Consider the following 17,553-nt stretch of genomic DNA (forward strand, 5'->3'; position numbering starts at 1 on the left):
GAGTTGAATCCAATAGCGTTTGAGTTTAGCAATCCATGGGGCTAGGTTGTAGTACTCACTCACAAAATGAAATCATCACCAAGGGTAGAAAGTTTGAATCATTCCCTTAGGGTTTAACAATTCATGGGGCTAGGGTATAGTACTACCACATGCTTTGAATTTCGTTTTTTATATGTGTTTTGGATTGCATACAGTAAATAATGTATGAAAATGGACCTTTAATGTACATATGTAATATGAATGATGTACATGTGTAAGGATTTAATGTTTGGCGGGAGTTAAATCCATATCCTTTGGGTTTAGCAATCAATGGGGCTAAGTTGTAGTACCGACTCACAAATGAAACCATTGAATCATTCCCTTAGGGTTTAACAATTCATGGGGCTAGGGTATAGTACTACCACATGCTTTGAATTTCGTTTTTTATATGTGTTTTGGATTGCATACAGTAAATAATGTATGAAAATGGACCTTTAATGTACATATGTAATATGAATGATGTACATGTGTAAGGATTTAATGTTTGGCGGGAGTTAAATCCATATCCTTTGGGTTTAGCAATCAATGGGGCTAAGTTGTAGTACCGACTCACAAATGAAACCATCACCAATGGCAGGGATAGAATCATTCCCCTGTGGTTTAGCAATCCATGGGTTAGGGCATATTACCAACACATGCGTAAAATGCTTTCTAGTGTGTGTTTTGGATTTTATACAGGAAATAATGTACGTATATAGTCTTATAATGTGCATGCCTAATAATGAATAATCTATAAAAGTAATCGTATAATGTATATTGTTTTGGATTCTGTTTGGTGACAATTATATATATATATATATATATATATATATATATATATATATATATATAGGGATATATTCATGTCCTTCTTTGATTTTATGTTCTATTCTCCTTTTTAATCTTGGCCATTTAATTTAAAGATCTTATGGCCCAAAATAATGCCACATGTAATTAATTAAAATGCTTAAAAAAATCGTGTAGGGTGTTTTAGGAATTCACAATGGAGTTAGTTATGGAAACTTGCTTGATTTTCTCTTCACAATATATTTCATCGGTTTTTTTTCATGGAATTACCAGAATCTTTCTTCTCTCTCCAAAAAATCTTTCTGTATCAATACATCACTGAGGAATTAATAAGATTGGATGCATCGTAAATCTGGAGAAATTCGTGAATCAAAAGAATTGAAAAAGTTCCATCGTTTGTGATTTTGTTCTTATTCTCCAACAATGGAAGAAGGTAATTTAAGGTCTTCACATGTCTATTATGAATCTGAGTTCGTTCATCTCATTCATATTTTAGGAGTTTTGCGTTTAATCATTCGCAGGGTTTTGTTTATTTTCTGTCGTGTTTGAATGTATTGGGCGAATTTAATATAATCTTCTAGGGTTTAGCAGTAATGGTGGTCATGGTGTAGTATGTTGTTGAGCCGACGAGTTTCAGTTTTCTGTCTAGGGTTTAGTTATTTTCTCGGCTACTGTATGGTGTTTATCGACGTATGTAATGTACAAATATTAAACTGTAATGCACTATTTGTTATCAGTAATGTACGATTTATATCATGTAATGAAACCTAATTCACGAATGCTTGTTTTTTTGATCTGGTTTTGAGTTTGTTCATCTCGTTGACATTTTAGGAGTCGACGCGTTTCATTGATTTGTCTTGGGTTTAGTTATTGTCTCGGCTACAGTGTGATACCAGCAAACAAGGAATGAGGAAGGCGGCGGACGGTGTTACTACTTGGTATCAGGTGTATGCAATATGGAGGGCTGCAAGAGGTCGAACGAGGAAGACGATGTAGAGGTCCATCCTCCGGATGTTGTAAAGACGAAGGGTCATGCTAGCAGCTCCGCGAGCCGATTGGTTTCAAAGAGAGAAAAGGCTATAAAGGAGGCTGCTAGGCCTCTTAGACGTTGTAAGGCGTGCGATGAGTTGGGCCATCACGACTCTAGAAACTGTCCAATGCTTAAAGAGATGGAGAAGGAGAAAGCGCTTAGCAAAGGAAAGAGGAAAGCTTGATGTGTTTTGTAACTAAGAAAATAATTTTTCATCTCGGATTTGTTCTTATTCTTTGTATCGCTGTGGTCATTTTTTGCAGAATAACTCTGTGGAGTTGCTATATTTATTGTTGATTATCGACTTAAAACCTTGCATTAATTATGATATTATATGCATCACTCCCTCTATTTATTCCATTAATTGAGTTTTTTGGTTTTGTGCATTAGCGCATTTATAAGCTTGCATTAATAACGATATTCTGTGCATCATTCCGTCGTTTTGTTCCATTTGTCGAGTTCGTTCATAATGTGCATTATCGATTGATATCCTTGCATTAATAATGTATATTTTATGCATCACTCCGTTTATTTAATCCAGTACTCCATCACTTTGTTAATGTTTGTTATAGTCTTTTAGACTTGCATTAAACCCGCCAGGTTGCGCAGCACTCCCGTTTATTTGTTCCATTACTCCATTACTCTGTTATTGTGCATTATCGTTTTATAGCATTACATTAATAGGGCTATGTTGTGCATTACTCTCGGTTATTTCATCCATTACGGATACAACAACTATTAGTCCTAAGTTTGTAAATAGTTTATCCTTTATCTCTGTACTACATCACACACTAGTACCAAAAAATGCATCAGTTATCAAGTGAAATGTATGGTTCAAAACATGCGTCATTTGACAAAATCAAAATAAGTCTTCATTGCGTGAACTTGTTGCAGCCTCTTCCTCGGCTAACCTTTTCCGCAGTTTCTCAGCTAATCCTATGGGAATAACATCGTCTACGGCTTGGTCAAACTCAGGCCGACGGTGCTTGGAACCTGCCCAGAACAGGTAAAACCATGATTTAGATCAAATAATCTATGCGTTTAACTAACTAATGCACGCCAAGTATTTATCAATGCACAGAACTGAAGCTGTAATGCACAAACACAAACATACCAATATATCAATTGCTAAAGGGATGCATCCAACAACTTCATGCCAAACTCAGAACGAAAATGCCAAATAATCTAAGCGTTTGAATTAGTAATGCACGACATCTACTCGCCAATGCACAGAACTGAAACTATAATGCACAAACACAAAGACATGAATATATCACTTGCTAAAAGGGATGCATCCAACAGATTAATGTCAAACTCCCACAAAACAAAAATGCCAAATAATCTATGTGTTTGAATTAGTAATGCACGACATCTATTTACAAATGCACAGAACTGAACCTACAATGCACAAACACAAAGATAGCAATATATCACTTGCTGAAGGGATGCATCCAACAGATTCATGCCAAACAATCACAAAACAAAAATGAACAATTACCCACAAAATTGAGGGAATGATGCATAACCTTCATTCTGTTCTGGCTGGCTTTTGTAAGGGCGTTGTCTTTTAGTCATTCTATATCTGCGCGACGAGAGGGCAAAAAACGATGAGTTTTCAACCATATCTCAGTGTTTTTTCACCCAAAAAAGGACAAAAAGTGTACATATTGGCCGGAAAACGAGCATACAGTAAATAGAATGCTCACAATACCAATGTCTCCAACAAAAAAACAGTATCTTTTGTGCATTACACCAACTGCAAAGTAAACCGATGCAAAACCCAGATCCAAAAGAAAAAAGTAATTGTTTTATCAAGGATGAACAAAACCCTATCTCTACCAACTGCAATTTCATTTTTTCTAACAAAATCGAGCCACATAATTTTGTGCATTATTTCGATTACAAACTCAAAATCGATGTTTAAGAGTGTTTGTGACTTCAATCGAAGTTTACGAGTGTTTGTGCCTACCAAAAGACAAAAGAAGACACTTAGGGTGTAAAAGGACCTTATGTTACCCTTATATATATATATATATATATATATATATATATATATATATATATATATATATATATATATATATAAGGTTGTGATCAATTGAGATTATTTAAATTTAATTGAGAAATGAGATCTGATATCAGTAACTCATTTTTATTAAATGAGTGGTCCAGATTTTGCCACACAATAAATATTTTTAGATTAATTTAATATGAAAGGGTATAAGGGTAATTTCTTGATAATCTGCCAATTTCGCCTCCCTTTCCATCGTCTTCCCTCCCCAATCTCTAACGCCTAATCCTCCGCTCCAATTCCTTCTCCGACCCTCTCCCAATCTCTCTTTCTTCCCCCGATTCCGTTTTCTCTCTACACTTACCAGGACTGCAGAGATCAAATGGTAAGCACTCACTACTGGCCTTGTTTCGATTCTGAGCTCGATTTAGTGTTCTGATGAATTTTGCGTTTCTCTAAATTACTGCGATTCGACTGTGTTGTGATTTTTTTTAACCGATTTTTGTGATTTTTTAGGCGTTGCCGAATCAGCAGACTGTGGATTACCCAAGCTTCAAGCTTGTAATTGTCGGCGATGGTGGTACAGGTATTGGATTCGACTTAAATCTCGAATTTGAGGTTTTTCTTTTTTGTTTTTGTGTGTTTACCTTTACATCTGGATTCGATTATATTGTTTGAAGTGTTGATTGTGTTTTTGGAGAACCTGAGCCATTTTTCTATGTGTAGTGAGATTAATTAGCATTGATTTACTTGTTAGACATTTAGGATTATTTCTGAAGTCTACTTGTTTTATTGCTATTTTATGAATATAGTGTATGGTAAATTTATGTTTTCTTTTTCGTTTTGATTTAGGACTTCGGATGGTAGGGTTTAGTCTAGGTTTTATGCGATTTTCTTTTTCTATAGAAATACTTTTAATGAATAGCCTTTTAAAATTTTTATGTGATTCGAAATTAAGTTTTGTAGTGGAAAAAATAAATTCTATTAATGTCTGATGCTTCAAATATTAGCTTGTATGTATCGCATGTCTAGTTCAATAAGTAGAAGAAAGATCATACGAATGAGTCTAATCAATGGTGTATCTCTTTAACTCTATGACAGGGAAAACTAGATTTGTGAAGAGGCATCTGACTGGTGAATTTGAGAAGAAATATGAGCGTAAGCCTTTACTTTGTCATTTGTCAATAGTCTCAGTACATTTCATTTCCTTTTTTCCTCTTTTGTCTTTCCTTGTGTTTTTATTGACAAAGAGATCTGCTTTGAACAGCTACAATTGGTGTGGAAGTTCATCCTCTTGATTTTTTCACCAACTGCGGAAAGATCAGATTTTATTTCTGGGACACTGCTGGTCAGGAGAAGTTTGGTGGTCTTAGGAGAAGTTTGGTGGTCAGGAGAAGTTTGGTAGTCATAGGAGAAGTTTGGTGGTCAGGAGAAATTGGACACGCTCCAATTTCTTGATAAGCTACGACGTCTACTACCTCAATCTCTTGCAAATCGCCGATGCAGAGGATATGAACTCGCTCCTAAATCAATTGTGAGTATTAACTCGCTCCTAATTCAATTTTTATTTCAGTTATGCACTGTGATTGTGACAATCTTCATGATTATTTGAGCTTAATTTCGTTGAGGTTTGAGGAGATTCTCATGGAGACTGAGATTTGAATAAAGTGTACCATGATTTTCCTGAACTAGTGTGTTGAAACTGTTGCAGGCTTTGAAAGGGGGATGAGGGAGAAAGTGCAAATTATAAGTGTTATTTTGTTAGTTGTTGACATTTTAATATGAGTTGTTGACATTCGATATTCTCGCTACTGATATGTGAATTTTAAGTGTTATTTTGTAGTTGTTGACATTTTAGTAGAGTTGTTGACATTCGATATTCTCGGTATTGATATTTGAATTTTAAGTATTATTTTGTAGTTGTTGACATTCGATATTCTCGGTATTGATATGCGAATTATAAAGGAAGAGATTTTGTCTGGGTTCCATTTGATGTCATTACCAATGCAGTCAAGTATGTTTCTATCATTAATTCATCTGAGTGATTATATTCTGTCTATAGCTTATTACAGATCTCAGGTGTTTATTTATTTATGTTTTATGTGAGAGATAAGGTGTTGATGATACATTGTCCTTGAGGATTGAACTGGTCATAGTGAAATATTTTCTTTACTGCTAGATTTAGAAACAGATCTATCAATGTTCCTTTCACCAAAATCCAAGATGAGATTTATCATGGCTCTTTATTAGGCTTTTATGTTGTTTCTCACTTTATGGGTCAAAACTGTAGGTTGTGATACTAACCTCTTAATAGGATGGTAATTTTTTAAAGCAGAGGAGCATGTCATGGTTTGTTTGTGGCTAGGAAATATTATAGTGTTCTTAGATGATTTAGTAATCCTATATGCTCTAGGCATAGCTGAAATACTAAGGATATATTTCCAAATAATGCAGGACTGTAGAGGGGCATTTAAAGACTTTCAGTCATCGTGAGAGGAAGAAGGTAAAGTATTTCTTCTAATATTTCATTTCCAAATTAGTTTTTCCATGAGAAAAGTGAATTCTCAAAAGTTGATAACGTGCTATTAATATTGCTTGTATCACAATTCAGATGCCGGACATGTTGAACTGGTTCAGATGGTGTACATGGGATGCCTTCTATACTAATGTTACTGCCCAAGGGGTGAAGCAGGGTTTGGAGAGGTAACCTGGTTACATTCTAGTGTGGCCTGACCCTTTGAAATTTCATCAACTTGATGTTATTTTCTTTGCTATTTCTTAACACAATTTGGAGAAAGGCGGGATTCCCCCAAAGTTTTATAATAATTGATGACGGGTGGCAGTCAGTTGACATGGATCCAACTAGTGAGAAAACATAAGCAGATAACTTTGCTAAGTGAGTCCATTTATCATCTAATACCTTTCATTTGTTCTTGCTACTCTTTTCTATCACTAACTGTTGTACTTTGCTCATTCTTGTGTCCAGCTTCGCGAACAGATTAACAAATATCAAGGAGAACCACAAATTTCAAAAGGATGGGATAGAGGGTGAAAGAATTGAGGATCCAGCAAAAGGAATCCAGCACATTGTTTCAGAAATCAAAGATGAACACTCTGTCAAGTATGGCCTCTTAGTGATCTTACTTTTTAAGTGTTATTTGTTAGTTGTTGACATTAGATATTCTCGATATTGATATGTGAATTTTAAGTGTTATTTTAAGTTGTTGACATGAAGATATTTATTTTTGACATGAATATATAGCTCGTTGACATAATAATGTTTGTTGTTGACATGAATTATATAGGTTGTTGGCATAAATTTTATGAAAAATGTTGTTGACATAAATTATATGTAAAACATTGTTGTTGACATGAATTATATGTAAAACGTTGTTGTTGACATAAATAAAATAGGTCGTTGACATGAAAATATTTGTTATTGACATTAATAATTTGTAAAATGTTGTTGTTGACATAATAGTTGACATAAATAACGTTTGTTGTTGACATCGTAGTTGACATGAATAATGTTTGCTGATGACATCGTAGTTGATATGTGAATTATAAGTGTTATTTTTTAGTTGTTGACATTTTAATACGAGTTGTTGACATTCGATATTCTCGGTATTGATATGTGAATTATAAGTGTTATTTTTTAGTTGTTGACATTGGATTATAAGTGTTATAAGTGTTATATTGATATTGATATGTGAATTATAAGTGTTATTTTTTAGTTGTTGACATTTTAATACGAGTTGTTGACATTGGATATTCTCGGTATTGATATGTGAATTATAAGTGTTATTTTTTAGTTGTTGACATTGGATATTCTCGGTATTGATATGTCAATTGTAAGTGTTATTTTTTAGTTGTTGACATTTTAATACGAGTTGTTGACATTCGATATTTTTGGTATTGATATGTGAATTGTAAGTGTTCTTTGTTGGTTGTTGACATTTTAATATGAGTTATTGACATTCGATATTTTCGGTATTGATATGTGAATTATAAGTGTTATTTTTTAGTTATTGACATTTTAATACGAGTTGTTGACATTGGATATTCTCGGTATTGATATGTGAATTATAAGTGTTATTTTTTAGTTGTTGACATTGGATATTCTCGGTATTGATATGTCAATTGTAAGTGTTATTTTTTAGTTGTTGACATTTTAATACGAGTTGTTGACATTCGATATTTTCGGTATTGATATGTGAATAGTAAGTGTTATTTGTTAGTTGTTGACATTTTAATACGAGTTGTTGACATTCGATATTTTCGGTATTGATATGTGAATAATAAGTGTTATTTATTAGTTGTTGACATTTTAATACGAGTTGTTGACATTCGATATTCTCGGTATTGATATGTGAATAGTAAGTGTTATTTGTTAGTTGTTGACATTTTAATACGAGTTGTTGACATTTGATATTCTCGGTATTGATATGTGAATTGTAAGTGTTATTTGTTAGTTGTTGACATGAAGATGTTTATTTTTGACATGAATTATATAGCTCGTTGACATAATAATGTTTGTTGTTGACATGAATTATATAGGTCGTTGGCATAAATTTTATGAAAAATGTTGTTGACATAAATTATATGTAAAACATTGTTGTTGACATGAATTATATGTAAAACGTTGTTGTTGACATTGGATATTCTCGGTATTGATATGGCAATTGTAAGTGTTATTTTTTTAGTTGTTGACATTTTAATACGAGTTGTTGACATTCGATATTTTCGATATTGATATGTGAATAGTAAGTGTTATTTGTTAGTTGTTGAAATTTTAATACGAGTTGTTGACATTCGATATTCTCGGTATTGATATGTGAATAGTAAGTGTTATTTGTTAGTTGTTGACATTTTAATACGAGTTGTTGACATTCGATATTCTCGGTATTGATATGTGAATTATAAGTGTTATTTATTAGTTGTTGACATTTTAATACGAGTTGTTGACATTCGATATTCTCGGTATTGATATGTGAATAGTAAGTGTTATTTGTTAGTTGTTGACATTTTAATACGAGTTGTTGACATTCGATATTCTCGGTATTGATATGTGAATAATAAGTGTTATTTTTTAGTTGTTGACATTTTAAAACGTGTTGTTGACATTCGATATTCTCGGTATTGATATGTGAATTGTAAGTGTTATTTGTTAGTTGTTGACATTTTAATACGAGTTGTTGACATTCGATATTCTCGGTATTGATATGTGAATTATAAGTGTTATTTTATTGAATGTTGATTGTTGAAGATTCGAAGATTTGAAGATTTGAATGTTGAAGATTGAAGATTTGAAGATTTGAATGTTGAAGATTTGAAGATTTGAATGTTGAAGATTTGAATGTTCAAGATTTGAAGATTTGAATATTGAAGAGATTTGAAGATTCGAAGATTTGAACATTTGAATGTTGAAGATTTGAAGATTTGAATGTTAAAGATTTGAAGATATGAATGTTGAAAATTTGAAGATTTGAATATTTAAATGTTGAAGATTTGAAGATTTGAATGTTCAAGATTTGAAGATTTGAAGATTTGAATGTTGAAGAGATTTGAAGATTTGAAGATTTGAATATTTGAATGTTGAAGATTTGAAGATATGAATGTTGAAGATTTGAAGATTTGAATGTTGAAGATTTGAAGATATGAATGTTGAAGATTTGAAGATTTGAATGTTGAAGATTTGAAGATTTGAATGTTGAAACTAGAGTTTTAGAGAGGATTTTAGAAAATGATTTCAAACACAATTTAATGAAAAGATAATTATACCCCCTTGTTGACATAATGTGGTATTTGTTGACATTTTGTTAATCTTGTGGATTAGTGGCCCATATTGCATCTCATTTCTCAATTTAGCTAAATAATCTCAACATAACAAGACCATATATATATATATATATATATATATATATATATATATATATATATATATATAGAGTCCCATTATCCACAAATCCACTCTTAAAGACCGAACCACCGAACCCTACCAAATTAGGGCTTTTAGATCTAGTTTTTTATGGATAAGATACATAAATTTATAAATTATTTTCGCCTTCATCACGAGCCTATTTTAATTCATCCGAAGGTAAATAAGTCATACTAACATGCTACGAAGATTTAACTTCGTTCCAGAATATATTACTTCATTCTAATAGGTTTTTACTTCATTCTAGTATGTTATTACTTCATTCCAGTAGGTTTTTACTTCATTCCAGTACTTAAATGTGGTTTCGCCGTCGCGTGCCGTTCTTTCTCTCTACAATATCTATCACCAACGCCATGGCGCTAATATGGTTTAATAAACACATGGAATAATGTAATAAATTATTGGAATGAAGTATGTGTAGAAGCATTTGAAGTACAGAATGAAGTAATAAACCTATATAATGAAGTAAAATGGGCTTATAATGAAGCCGAAAAAATTTTCACAGCAGCACATCTCATCAAAAAAACTAGATCTAATGGCCCAGATTTGGTCTCTAGTTCGGTCTTTAAAATTGGTTCGACATTGATCACAACTCTATATATATATATATATATATATATATATATATAGGGGTGTGTTAGGGTCCTTACAGCATCTTAGTGTAAAACACAGCACAAATCACAGCCCTTGGATCATTAGATTGGATGGTTGTGATTAGTTACATTATCATACTAAAAATCTACATTATTAGGCGAGGTACATTATTAGACTAGAAATGTACATTGTAAGACTAAAACTGTACATTATTAAACTAAAATGCTACATTATTAACCTAAATTGCTACATTATTATCCGAGCTACATTATTAGTCTAAAATTCTACATCATTAGATGACACGTGGCATTAATCTAACCGTTAGATCATAAGATCCAATGGACTGCAAGTGTTTTGAGTTTTACATATACTTAGCGTTCTGACCTGAATACATCCCTATATATATATATATATATATATATATATATATATATATATATATATATATATATTGTTTTAATACAGATGCTAGTCGTATGATCTTCCAGAGGGAAAAGGCTATAAAGGAGGCAAGCAGACCGCTTCGAAAGTGTAGGATATGTGGTGCAATGTGCCATCATAATGCGTAAGGGGAAGAAGAAATCTTGATTTTTTTTCGTTTGCTTTCCAAAACATATTGTTTCTAATGCGTAAGGGAAGAAGAAATCTTGATTTTTTTTCGTTTGTTTTCCAAAACATATTGTTTCTAACAGCTGTTTTTACATCTACATTATTTACTACTGAATGGTTACATAATAATGAGTTTTCGTACATTATTCACTGGTGAACGACTACATTAGTTATGTATTTTATGTACATCATTCATTTAGGCAGTGAATGACTACATTATTTACTATCGAATGACTACATTATGCATGAGTTATTGTACATTATTTACAAGTGAATGAGTATATTAGTTATGACTTGTATGTACATCTTCTAATTATTCTTTTACAATGGTATATTACTTTGTCATGATGTGTTACATTATTGTTGCTTATATGTACATTACCAACATACTTAATAAATAATGTACGGGATTTTATACAATTAATGTATTATTCATACAGTAAATAATGTACAATTGTATAATGCATAAAATGTACATTAAAACATAAATATTACAAACAATGTAAACGCTTTGGCGTGGCAGCACGATCAGTCTCCCTATCTGTAGCCATTTCCTTTCTACATTGGTGTATAAATGAAAGAGGAATTTGTTCATCAATGTCATCATCGAAGTCGGCCACTGTCCATTTTGATTCTAATAAGACAAGCGTACATTTATTAGTCTAAATGTAAATTAAAATGTCTTATAACACAACATATTAATGCAGTATAAGGATTGTACATATCGAAATAATCGATGTAATACGATGCTTCAATTAGAAGACTTGGTGTACACATAAGACTGAATAGTGTATCAATGCATAACTAATTAATGTACACATTAAATCCTTACACATGTATATCACTTAAGATTATGCATGTTACTTTTCGTACATTATTTACTATATGCAATCCAAAACACACTTTAAAAAAATTAAATTCAATGTATGTGGTGGTACTATACCCTAGCTTCATTGATTGTTAAACCCTAGGGGAATGGATTCAACTCCCGCCAAACATTAAATCATCTTTACACAGGTACAGTATTTAGTATTGCACATGTACATTAAAGGCCAATTTTCGTACATTATTTACTGTATCAAATCCAAAACGCACATAACAAAATGAAATCATATTACAATAGAGCATAAAAAAACAATAATGTACAATATCATAATTAAATGTACGAAATTGATTCAATAATGTAACAAAATTCGAATCATTTATGAAAGGAAACACAAATAGATAAAGAATGAATTAATTTCAATTACAATTTCAAAGAAATACACTATATCATACTGCAAATGACCAATCTTTCAGTATCAAGAATTAAATTTGTCAAAAGAGAAACAAAATTCAAACATTAGCTCTGTCATTGAAAGTAATAAATTAACAACATTTAAACATTAGCTCTGAAACAAAATTGAAACTATTACATTTGGTTACCAAACAATCGAATCTATGACGAAAAACAACATAAACAAAAGACAAATGCACCGAAACAGAACAAAAAGCATACCAATACTGACAAAAATAACTGAAAATCTGTCATTAAAAGAAACCCAATGAAATCTTGAACAAAAAAGTTCAACTAAAACCGAAATCGAGATTATATGGTAAATTTAGCAAAAAAAAAGACCAAATAAGTGTCGATTACTATTACCTTGTTCGTGGTCATCATGAAAGCGACAAAAAATCTGGAAATAATGTACAATTCGCGGTCGATTTCTAATATCCACGTTTGCTTCGTCTTCAATTCCTCCACAAATAGTGAAGATTAGGGTTTTGTCTTCAAAAATTGGGGAAATGAGGGTTTTGAAAAGAGAGAGAACCTGGGGAGACGGATTTGAGGATTGATGGTGTAACATTCCGAATTTTCGAACCTTATTATTATTATTAGCTTAAGAATAATTAATAAGTGATTGTTGTAGTATTCGGAACCTGCCCCTTTACGTTTATAATAATCGATCTTGGAATAATAAATATAGTCGCTTTGTTCTCAAACGAACATTTCAAGTACTGCTAAGAGATTAGATCCAAACAAAAATTTATAATATTCGGCTACTATTATACAAATTTATCAAAATCCTATCTATTACATTTAGAGAGAGAGACGTGCAAGTTCCAGCCAGCCCTTCAACTATATCATGGAAATAACCAATGTTCTCCAAACGAATTCTCCTGCATAAAAAGGTAATTAGAGAAAATAATAGATATATATGCAATAAACTATTGTAGTAAATTGTAGGACATTCAAACTAAGATAACAATAAAAATATGAGTAACAGAGGAGATTTATCTCAACATCAGACCAAATCTTTGAGCAGATTTCAACAAAGAATAATTAACGTCTCAGATAGTCCCTCAAATCTCAAAACTCATATTGGCCATAGGATCACCAAAATGAACAAAATATCTCTGACATACATCCAACCTCCCCAAGATAAACCTTTCTTCTATTTGACAGAACTTGCAACAAGTATATAAACCCAGCTCTTTGCACTTTCAAGCAGCCATCACCATCAAACATTCTCTTCACACTCACATAGAATAGAGGAGTAAGAGGAAGAGAGTATTGCAGATAATTGTAGGATCAAAGTCCCCAATCCAACAAAACTTTGCTGAGTTTGCTCCCATCTAAAAAGGTAAACCCCCAAACCTTTCTTTTCTTTCATATATTTACAAGCATATGCATATATAAATTGATAGTAGAATCTACCCAAGTAACATCAACAAATACACAGCAAGTTTAACATCATCTTCCACCACTAAGCCATCCATAACAGTAAGACAAATGCTCCAAAATCACCAAATTCATGAAGTAGCAGAAGTAAGTAGACACTTTAATGACTAAGCCAATTGGAAAACTTATCTTGAGGAATGAATCCGCCGGATTCCGGCGAATGGACTTAGGCACCCCATCGACACGAGGACAGCCCCACAACCCCGATATGACACCGATGCAAAGATTTCAAGACCTTTACAAATCTACAAGTTAAAAACACCAAACTTTGAATTCAAGATTTAATCTTTAGAAATAAAACAAAAAGGGGAAATGATAAAATTGGGCATTCCTTACCTTTCGGGAGTTCGGCGAGGAGGCGGCGACGGTGGTGGCTTCGGGGAGCTGCTCCGGCAGCGCGAGGCGCGGAGAAGAAGCGGCGAAGCCGCTGCCTGTGCATGCACAGCAGCGGCGGCGGCAGATCGGGAGAAAGAAGGGGGCTGTGGCGGTGCGTAGCAGCGGTGATCGGTGATGGCGGCGGATTCCGAGGGAGAGAGGTGGAGGGCCGCGACGGCGAACCGCCGCGCTCACTGCAGCTGCGGCGATGGAGTAGGGCCGAGAGAGAAAAAGGGAAGGGAGAGAAGAGAAAGAGAAAAGGGAGAAGGGAGAAGGGGAAGCCGCCGGAGGCGGCAGCGGCGCGACGGTGGCGGCTGGTCGACGGAAATTCCGATATGGGGAAGGGATTTCCCTAGTTTTAGCAATTGGGGAGGATGAGGATGAATAGTGATTGAGAGAGAGGATACGATAAGTGGGAGAGAGTATATGTGTTGAATTAATCTCAGAATTTGGCCATTGTTTTCCTAATTAGTTGCTGGGCCATTAATTATATTTGAGTTGGGGTCAATTTCTATTGTGGGCTAGTCCTATGGAATAGGCAATAGGCTAGTATAATTAATTACTGGACCTAAATTTATCAAAGAGCAAGAAGAATTGTTGGGCCGAATGGAATTTTTTTTCTAAGGGATTTTGGACTGAAGAATAAAATGGTTAAGAAAGATAAAATAATTAGTTGCGATTCGAATTGTTATAGTTTTGCGTAAAAATTTGTAGCAATATATGGAGTATCAATTTAGTCAAAGCCCAAAAATAATAGAAGAAGAAACATCAATTAATATATGAGTTTTAGAAATTTCTTAAGGATAAGTGAAACACGTTTCAATAAAAGAGAATTAATTGCGGCATGCATTCCTATAAAAGTTTAAGAATTTCTTGAAGTCTGATTAGTATACTATATTATATTTTGTTGTTTCCAAAAAGGTTATCTTTGCAAGTTAAAGTCGGAGCAAGAATTTCAAGTTAAGGAAATTAAACCAACGAGGTGAGCTTTCTTATACTAAAAATACAAATTATACTTTGTGAAAACTCGAACACATGTTCGTGATTTTAATGTTGTCTTGCCATAAATATTTTGTGTATGATGCCTATCTGTTGGCTAAGGCCAAGTGAATTATGAATGATGATATATAAGTCGAATTCGGGTCCCAGTGAGGGTGGTGTCCCCGCTCGGACTAGTGTACACGGGATACCTCTGACCGTGAACGGACGGCAGAGAAGGTGACCGTGGAAGGTGGCCACCTTCCCGGCACAAGGATACCTCTTACATGTTGGGCAGAGAAGGTGACCGTATGAGAACACCATCTCAGCGGCACAAGGATACCTCTGACCTGTTGGGCAGGGAAGGTGACCGTATGAGAATACCATCTCAGCGGCACAAGATGATCAGATATGGCTAAGTACAAAAAAATGGTGCACCAATGTGAGTATTTTTAGTAAACTCAGGTCTTTCAATAAAACCCCTGAGTGTTACTGTGATGATGGCTTGACAATATTTTCAAATGTATATGTGTATTTTTCGGCAATGTGTTCACTGAGTACTTTTGTACTCAGCCCTGCATATATTTCTAAATATGCAGGTTAAGCGGTGACGACGAGGGGCGATGTTGAGCAGGATGGCGAATGTGTTTCAGTTTGATAAATGCTTGGATGCATCGTGTCTCCATACACGATGTCATTCTCTCTTGACTCTTCCGCTGCAATGTAAATAACGAACTTATGTTCTTTTGTATTACGCACTCTGATACATTTTGCTAGTTATTCTAATTTAATTTCGTTCATTCTAGTTTTGTCGAGATTTTCCCTTTCTTCCCCGCTTCTTTAATCCTCTCCTAGTCACGATAAACCGTGTTTGCTATCCTTAGTAAAGTGCGGTCGTGACAGATGGTGAGAGAGTGGGATTCGGTTTTAATGAAAATAGCGGAAATCATGGATATGCATTTTAAAACCGACTACTCAATTTCTCTGATTCCAATTTTACCCTTATAATGTAGCTGAAAAACGTATTAATGTAGCGTGTGCTTTTTAAATCACCACCATCAACTTCTATGATCTAACGATTGAGATTAGTGCTATGTTTAAGACTAAGGGAGTGTTAGGAGGTTAATGCGCTCCTATATATATATATATATATATATATATATATATAGGGGCGCACTAGGCTACCACCATAGTTAAAATAACACCATACCACCAATATAGTCCGTTAGATCTTATCTATGGACGCCTAGGATTAAATTTCGTGAAAAAACACGGGTTTGCAGTCTACTGTATTAGATATTGCAGTCTATTGTATTAGATATTGCAGTCGCGGTACTCTGCAATATTGTTGTGGTACGACTTGCAATATTCAATGAACAGCACCTGCAATCTGGTAGCATAAAATTAGAAATTTCCTATTTTACCCCTCCGTGTTTTTACACGTGGCAGCATGATAAGCGCACACGATTTTCAGATCCAATGGCCTAAAATGGTGGTATGGTGTTACAATAAAGAGGATTGTTATCTTAGCACATCCATATATATATATATATATATATATATATATATATATATATATATATATATATATATATATATATATATATATATAGGATTGTGATCAATTGAGAACCAATCTTAAATGCAGAACATAGAACTATATGAAAATAGTTCATTGTAGGAGACCATTAAGGTCATTGTTCTTTCATTATTAGTTTAATATAGTAATCTGCTTCTTATAATAACCTTATGATCTTTTATAATGATCTTAAAATGCAAACTTTTTTTAGTGTATTTTTAGTGTATTTTAGTTTATAATAACCTTATGATCTTTTATAATGATCGTTGGATTTTTTTAGTGTTTTTTAAAATGCAAATTTCCTATAATGAATTAAAAATAATCTTATAATAACCTTATGATCTTTTATAATGATCTATTATATTTTGTTCTGTGTTCTACATTTAAAAGGGGTTCTGGTTTTAACGCTACCCATATATATGTATATATATATATATATATATATATATATATATATGTATGTATGTATATATGGATGTAGATTAAGAAGGAAAAAGGACAAAAGATATGAAAAGGATTTGAATACATCCCTATATATATATATATAGAGATGTGATCATATCATAACCCCCAAATCACATAATAACTCTATAACTAAATCTGGACCACACATATTTGATAATCTTGTGGTTGAGATTCAAACTTAGATTTACTTCATAAAAAAGGCGCAGAGGGGTAAAAATGTAATTTCCTCATTTAATTTCTGAATTTTACTCTAAACGCGTGATTCACGCTTTCATTCTGTTTGAACTCAATTCTCTCATCTTCATCTTCATCTTCATCTTCATCTTCACAATTAACAGATCGATTCTCTCATCTTCATCTTCCATATTTCTCGCCTATTTTATTTCAACATCTCCAGATTTTCTTCGATTTGTTCATTATTCCGTAG

The 17,553-nt window shown here is 33.3% G+C and overlaps 1 protein-coding gene and 2 long non-coding RNA genes across 5 annotated transcripts; 2 read left to right on the top strand and 1 right to left on the bottom strand.

Moving 5' to 3' along the window:
• Nucleotides 1–4,110: 4,110 nt before the first annotated feature.
• Nucleotides 4,111–9,166, top strand: LOC125204374 (GTP-binding nuclear protein Ran-B1-like). 3 transcript variants are annotated; one of them, XM_048103026.1, is made up of 10 exons: nt 4,111–4,251; nt 4,383–4,452; nt 4,968–5,024; nt 5,134–5,249; nt 5,288–5,400; nt 6,321–6,369; nt 6,478–6,569; nt 6,654–6,762; nt 6,853–6,987; nt 9,133–9,166. In XM_048103026.1, exons 1-8 carry the CDS (start codon nt 4,249–4,251, stop codon nt 6,694–6,696), a joined length of 543 nt encoding a protein of 180 aa, XP_047958983.1. In that variant the 5' UTR covers nt 4,111–4,248; the 3' UTR covers nt 6,697–6,762; nt 6,853–6,987; nt 9,133–9,166. The 3 variants fall into 3 exon arrangements, with proteins under 3 accessions (XP_047958983.1, XP_047958982.1, XP_047958984.1); XM_048103025.1 differs by lacking the exon at nt 9,133–9,166 and having other exon boundaries at nt 6,853–7,100; XM_048103027.1 differs by lacking the exon at nt 9,133–9,166 and having other exon boundaries at nt 6,665–6,762; nt 6,853–7,100.
• A 3,791-nt stretch (nt 9,167–12,957) lies between these two features.
• LOC125208508 lies at nt 12,958–15,882 on the top strand. Its single transcript, XR_007174122.1, has 3 exons — nt 12,958–13,631; nt 15,026–15,086; nt 15,682–15,882. It is a non-coding gene; the product is annotated as an uncharacterized LOC125208508 (long non-coding RNA).
• On the bottom strand, nt 12,983–14,758 carry LOC125208509. The gene is made up of 2 exons (XR_007174123.1): nt 14,066–14,758; nt 12,983–13,974 (listed from the first exon to the last, which is right to left on the bottom strand). It is a non-coding gene; the product is annotated as an uncharacterized LOC125208509 (long non-coding RNA).
• Nucleotides 15,883–17,553: the final 1,671 nt, after the last annotated feature.

Source organism: Salvia hispanica, chromosome 2, assembly GCF_023119035.1.
Source record: "Salvia hispanica cultivar TCC Black 2014 chromosome 2, UniMelb_Shisp_WGS_1.0, whole genome shotgun sequence".
In the NCBI taxonomy this organism is placed as follows: Eukaryota; Viridiplantae; Streptophyta; class Magnoliopsida; order Lamiales; family Lamiaceae; genus Salvia; species Salvia hispanica.

Coding starts and splice junctions, on each gene's coding strand:
- LOC125204374 (XM_048103026.1), top strand. Junction 5,025..5,133: donor ATTTGAGAAGAAATATGAGC/GTAAGCCTTTAC, acceptor TGCTTTGAACAG/CTACAATTGGTGTGGAAGTT. Junction 6,570..6,653: donor GTGAAGCAGGGTTTGGAGAG/GTAACCTGGTTA, acceptor TTCTTAACACAA/TTTGGAGAAAGGCGGGATTC.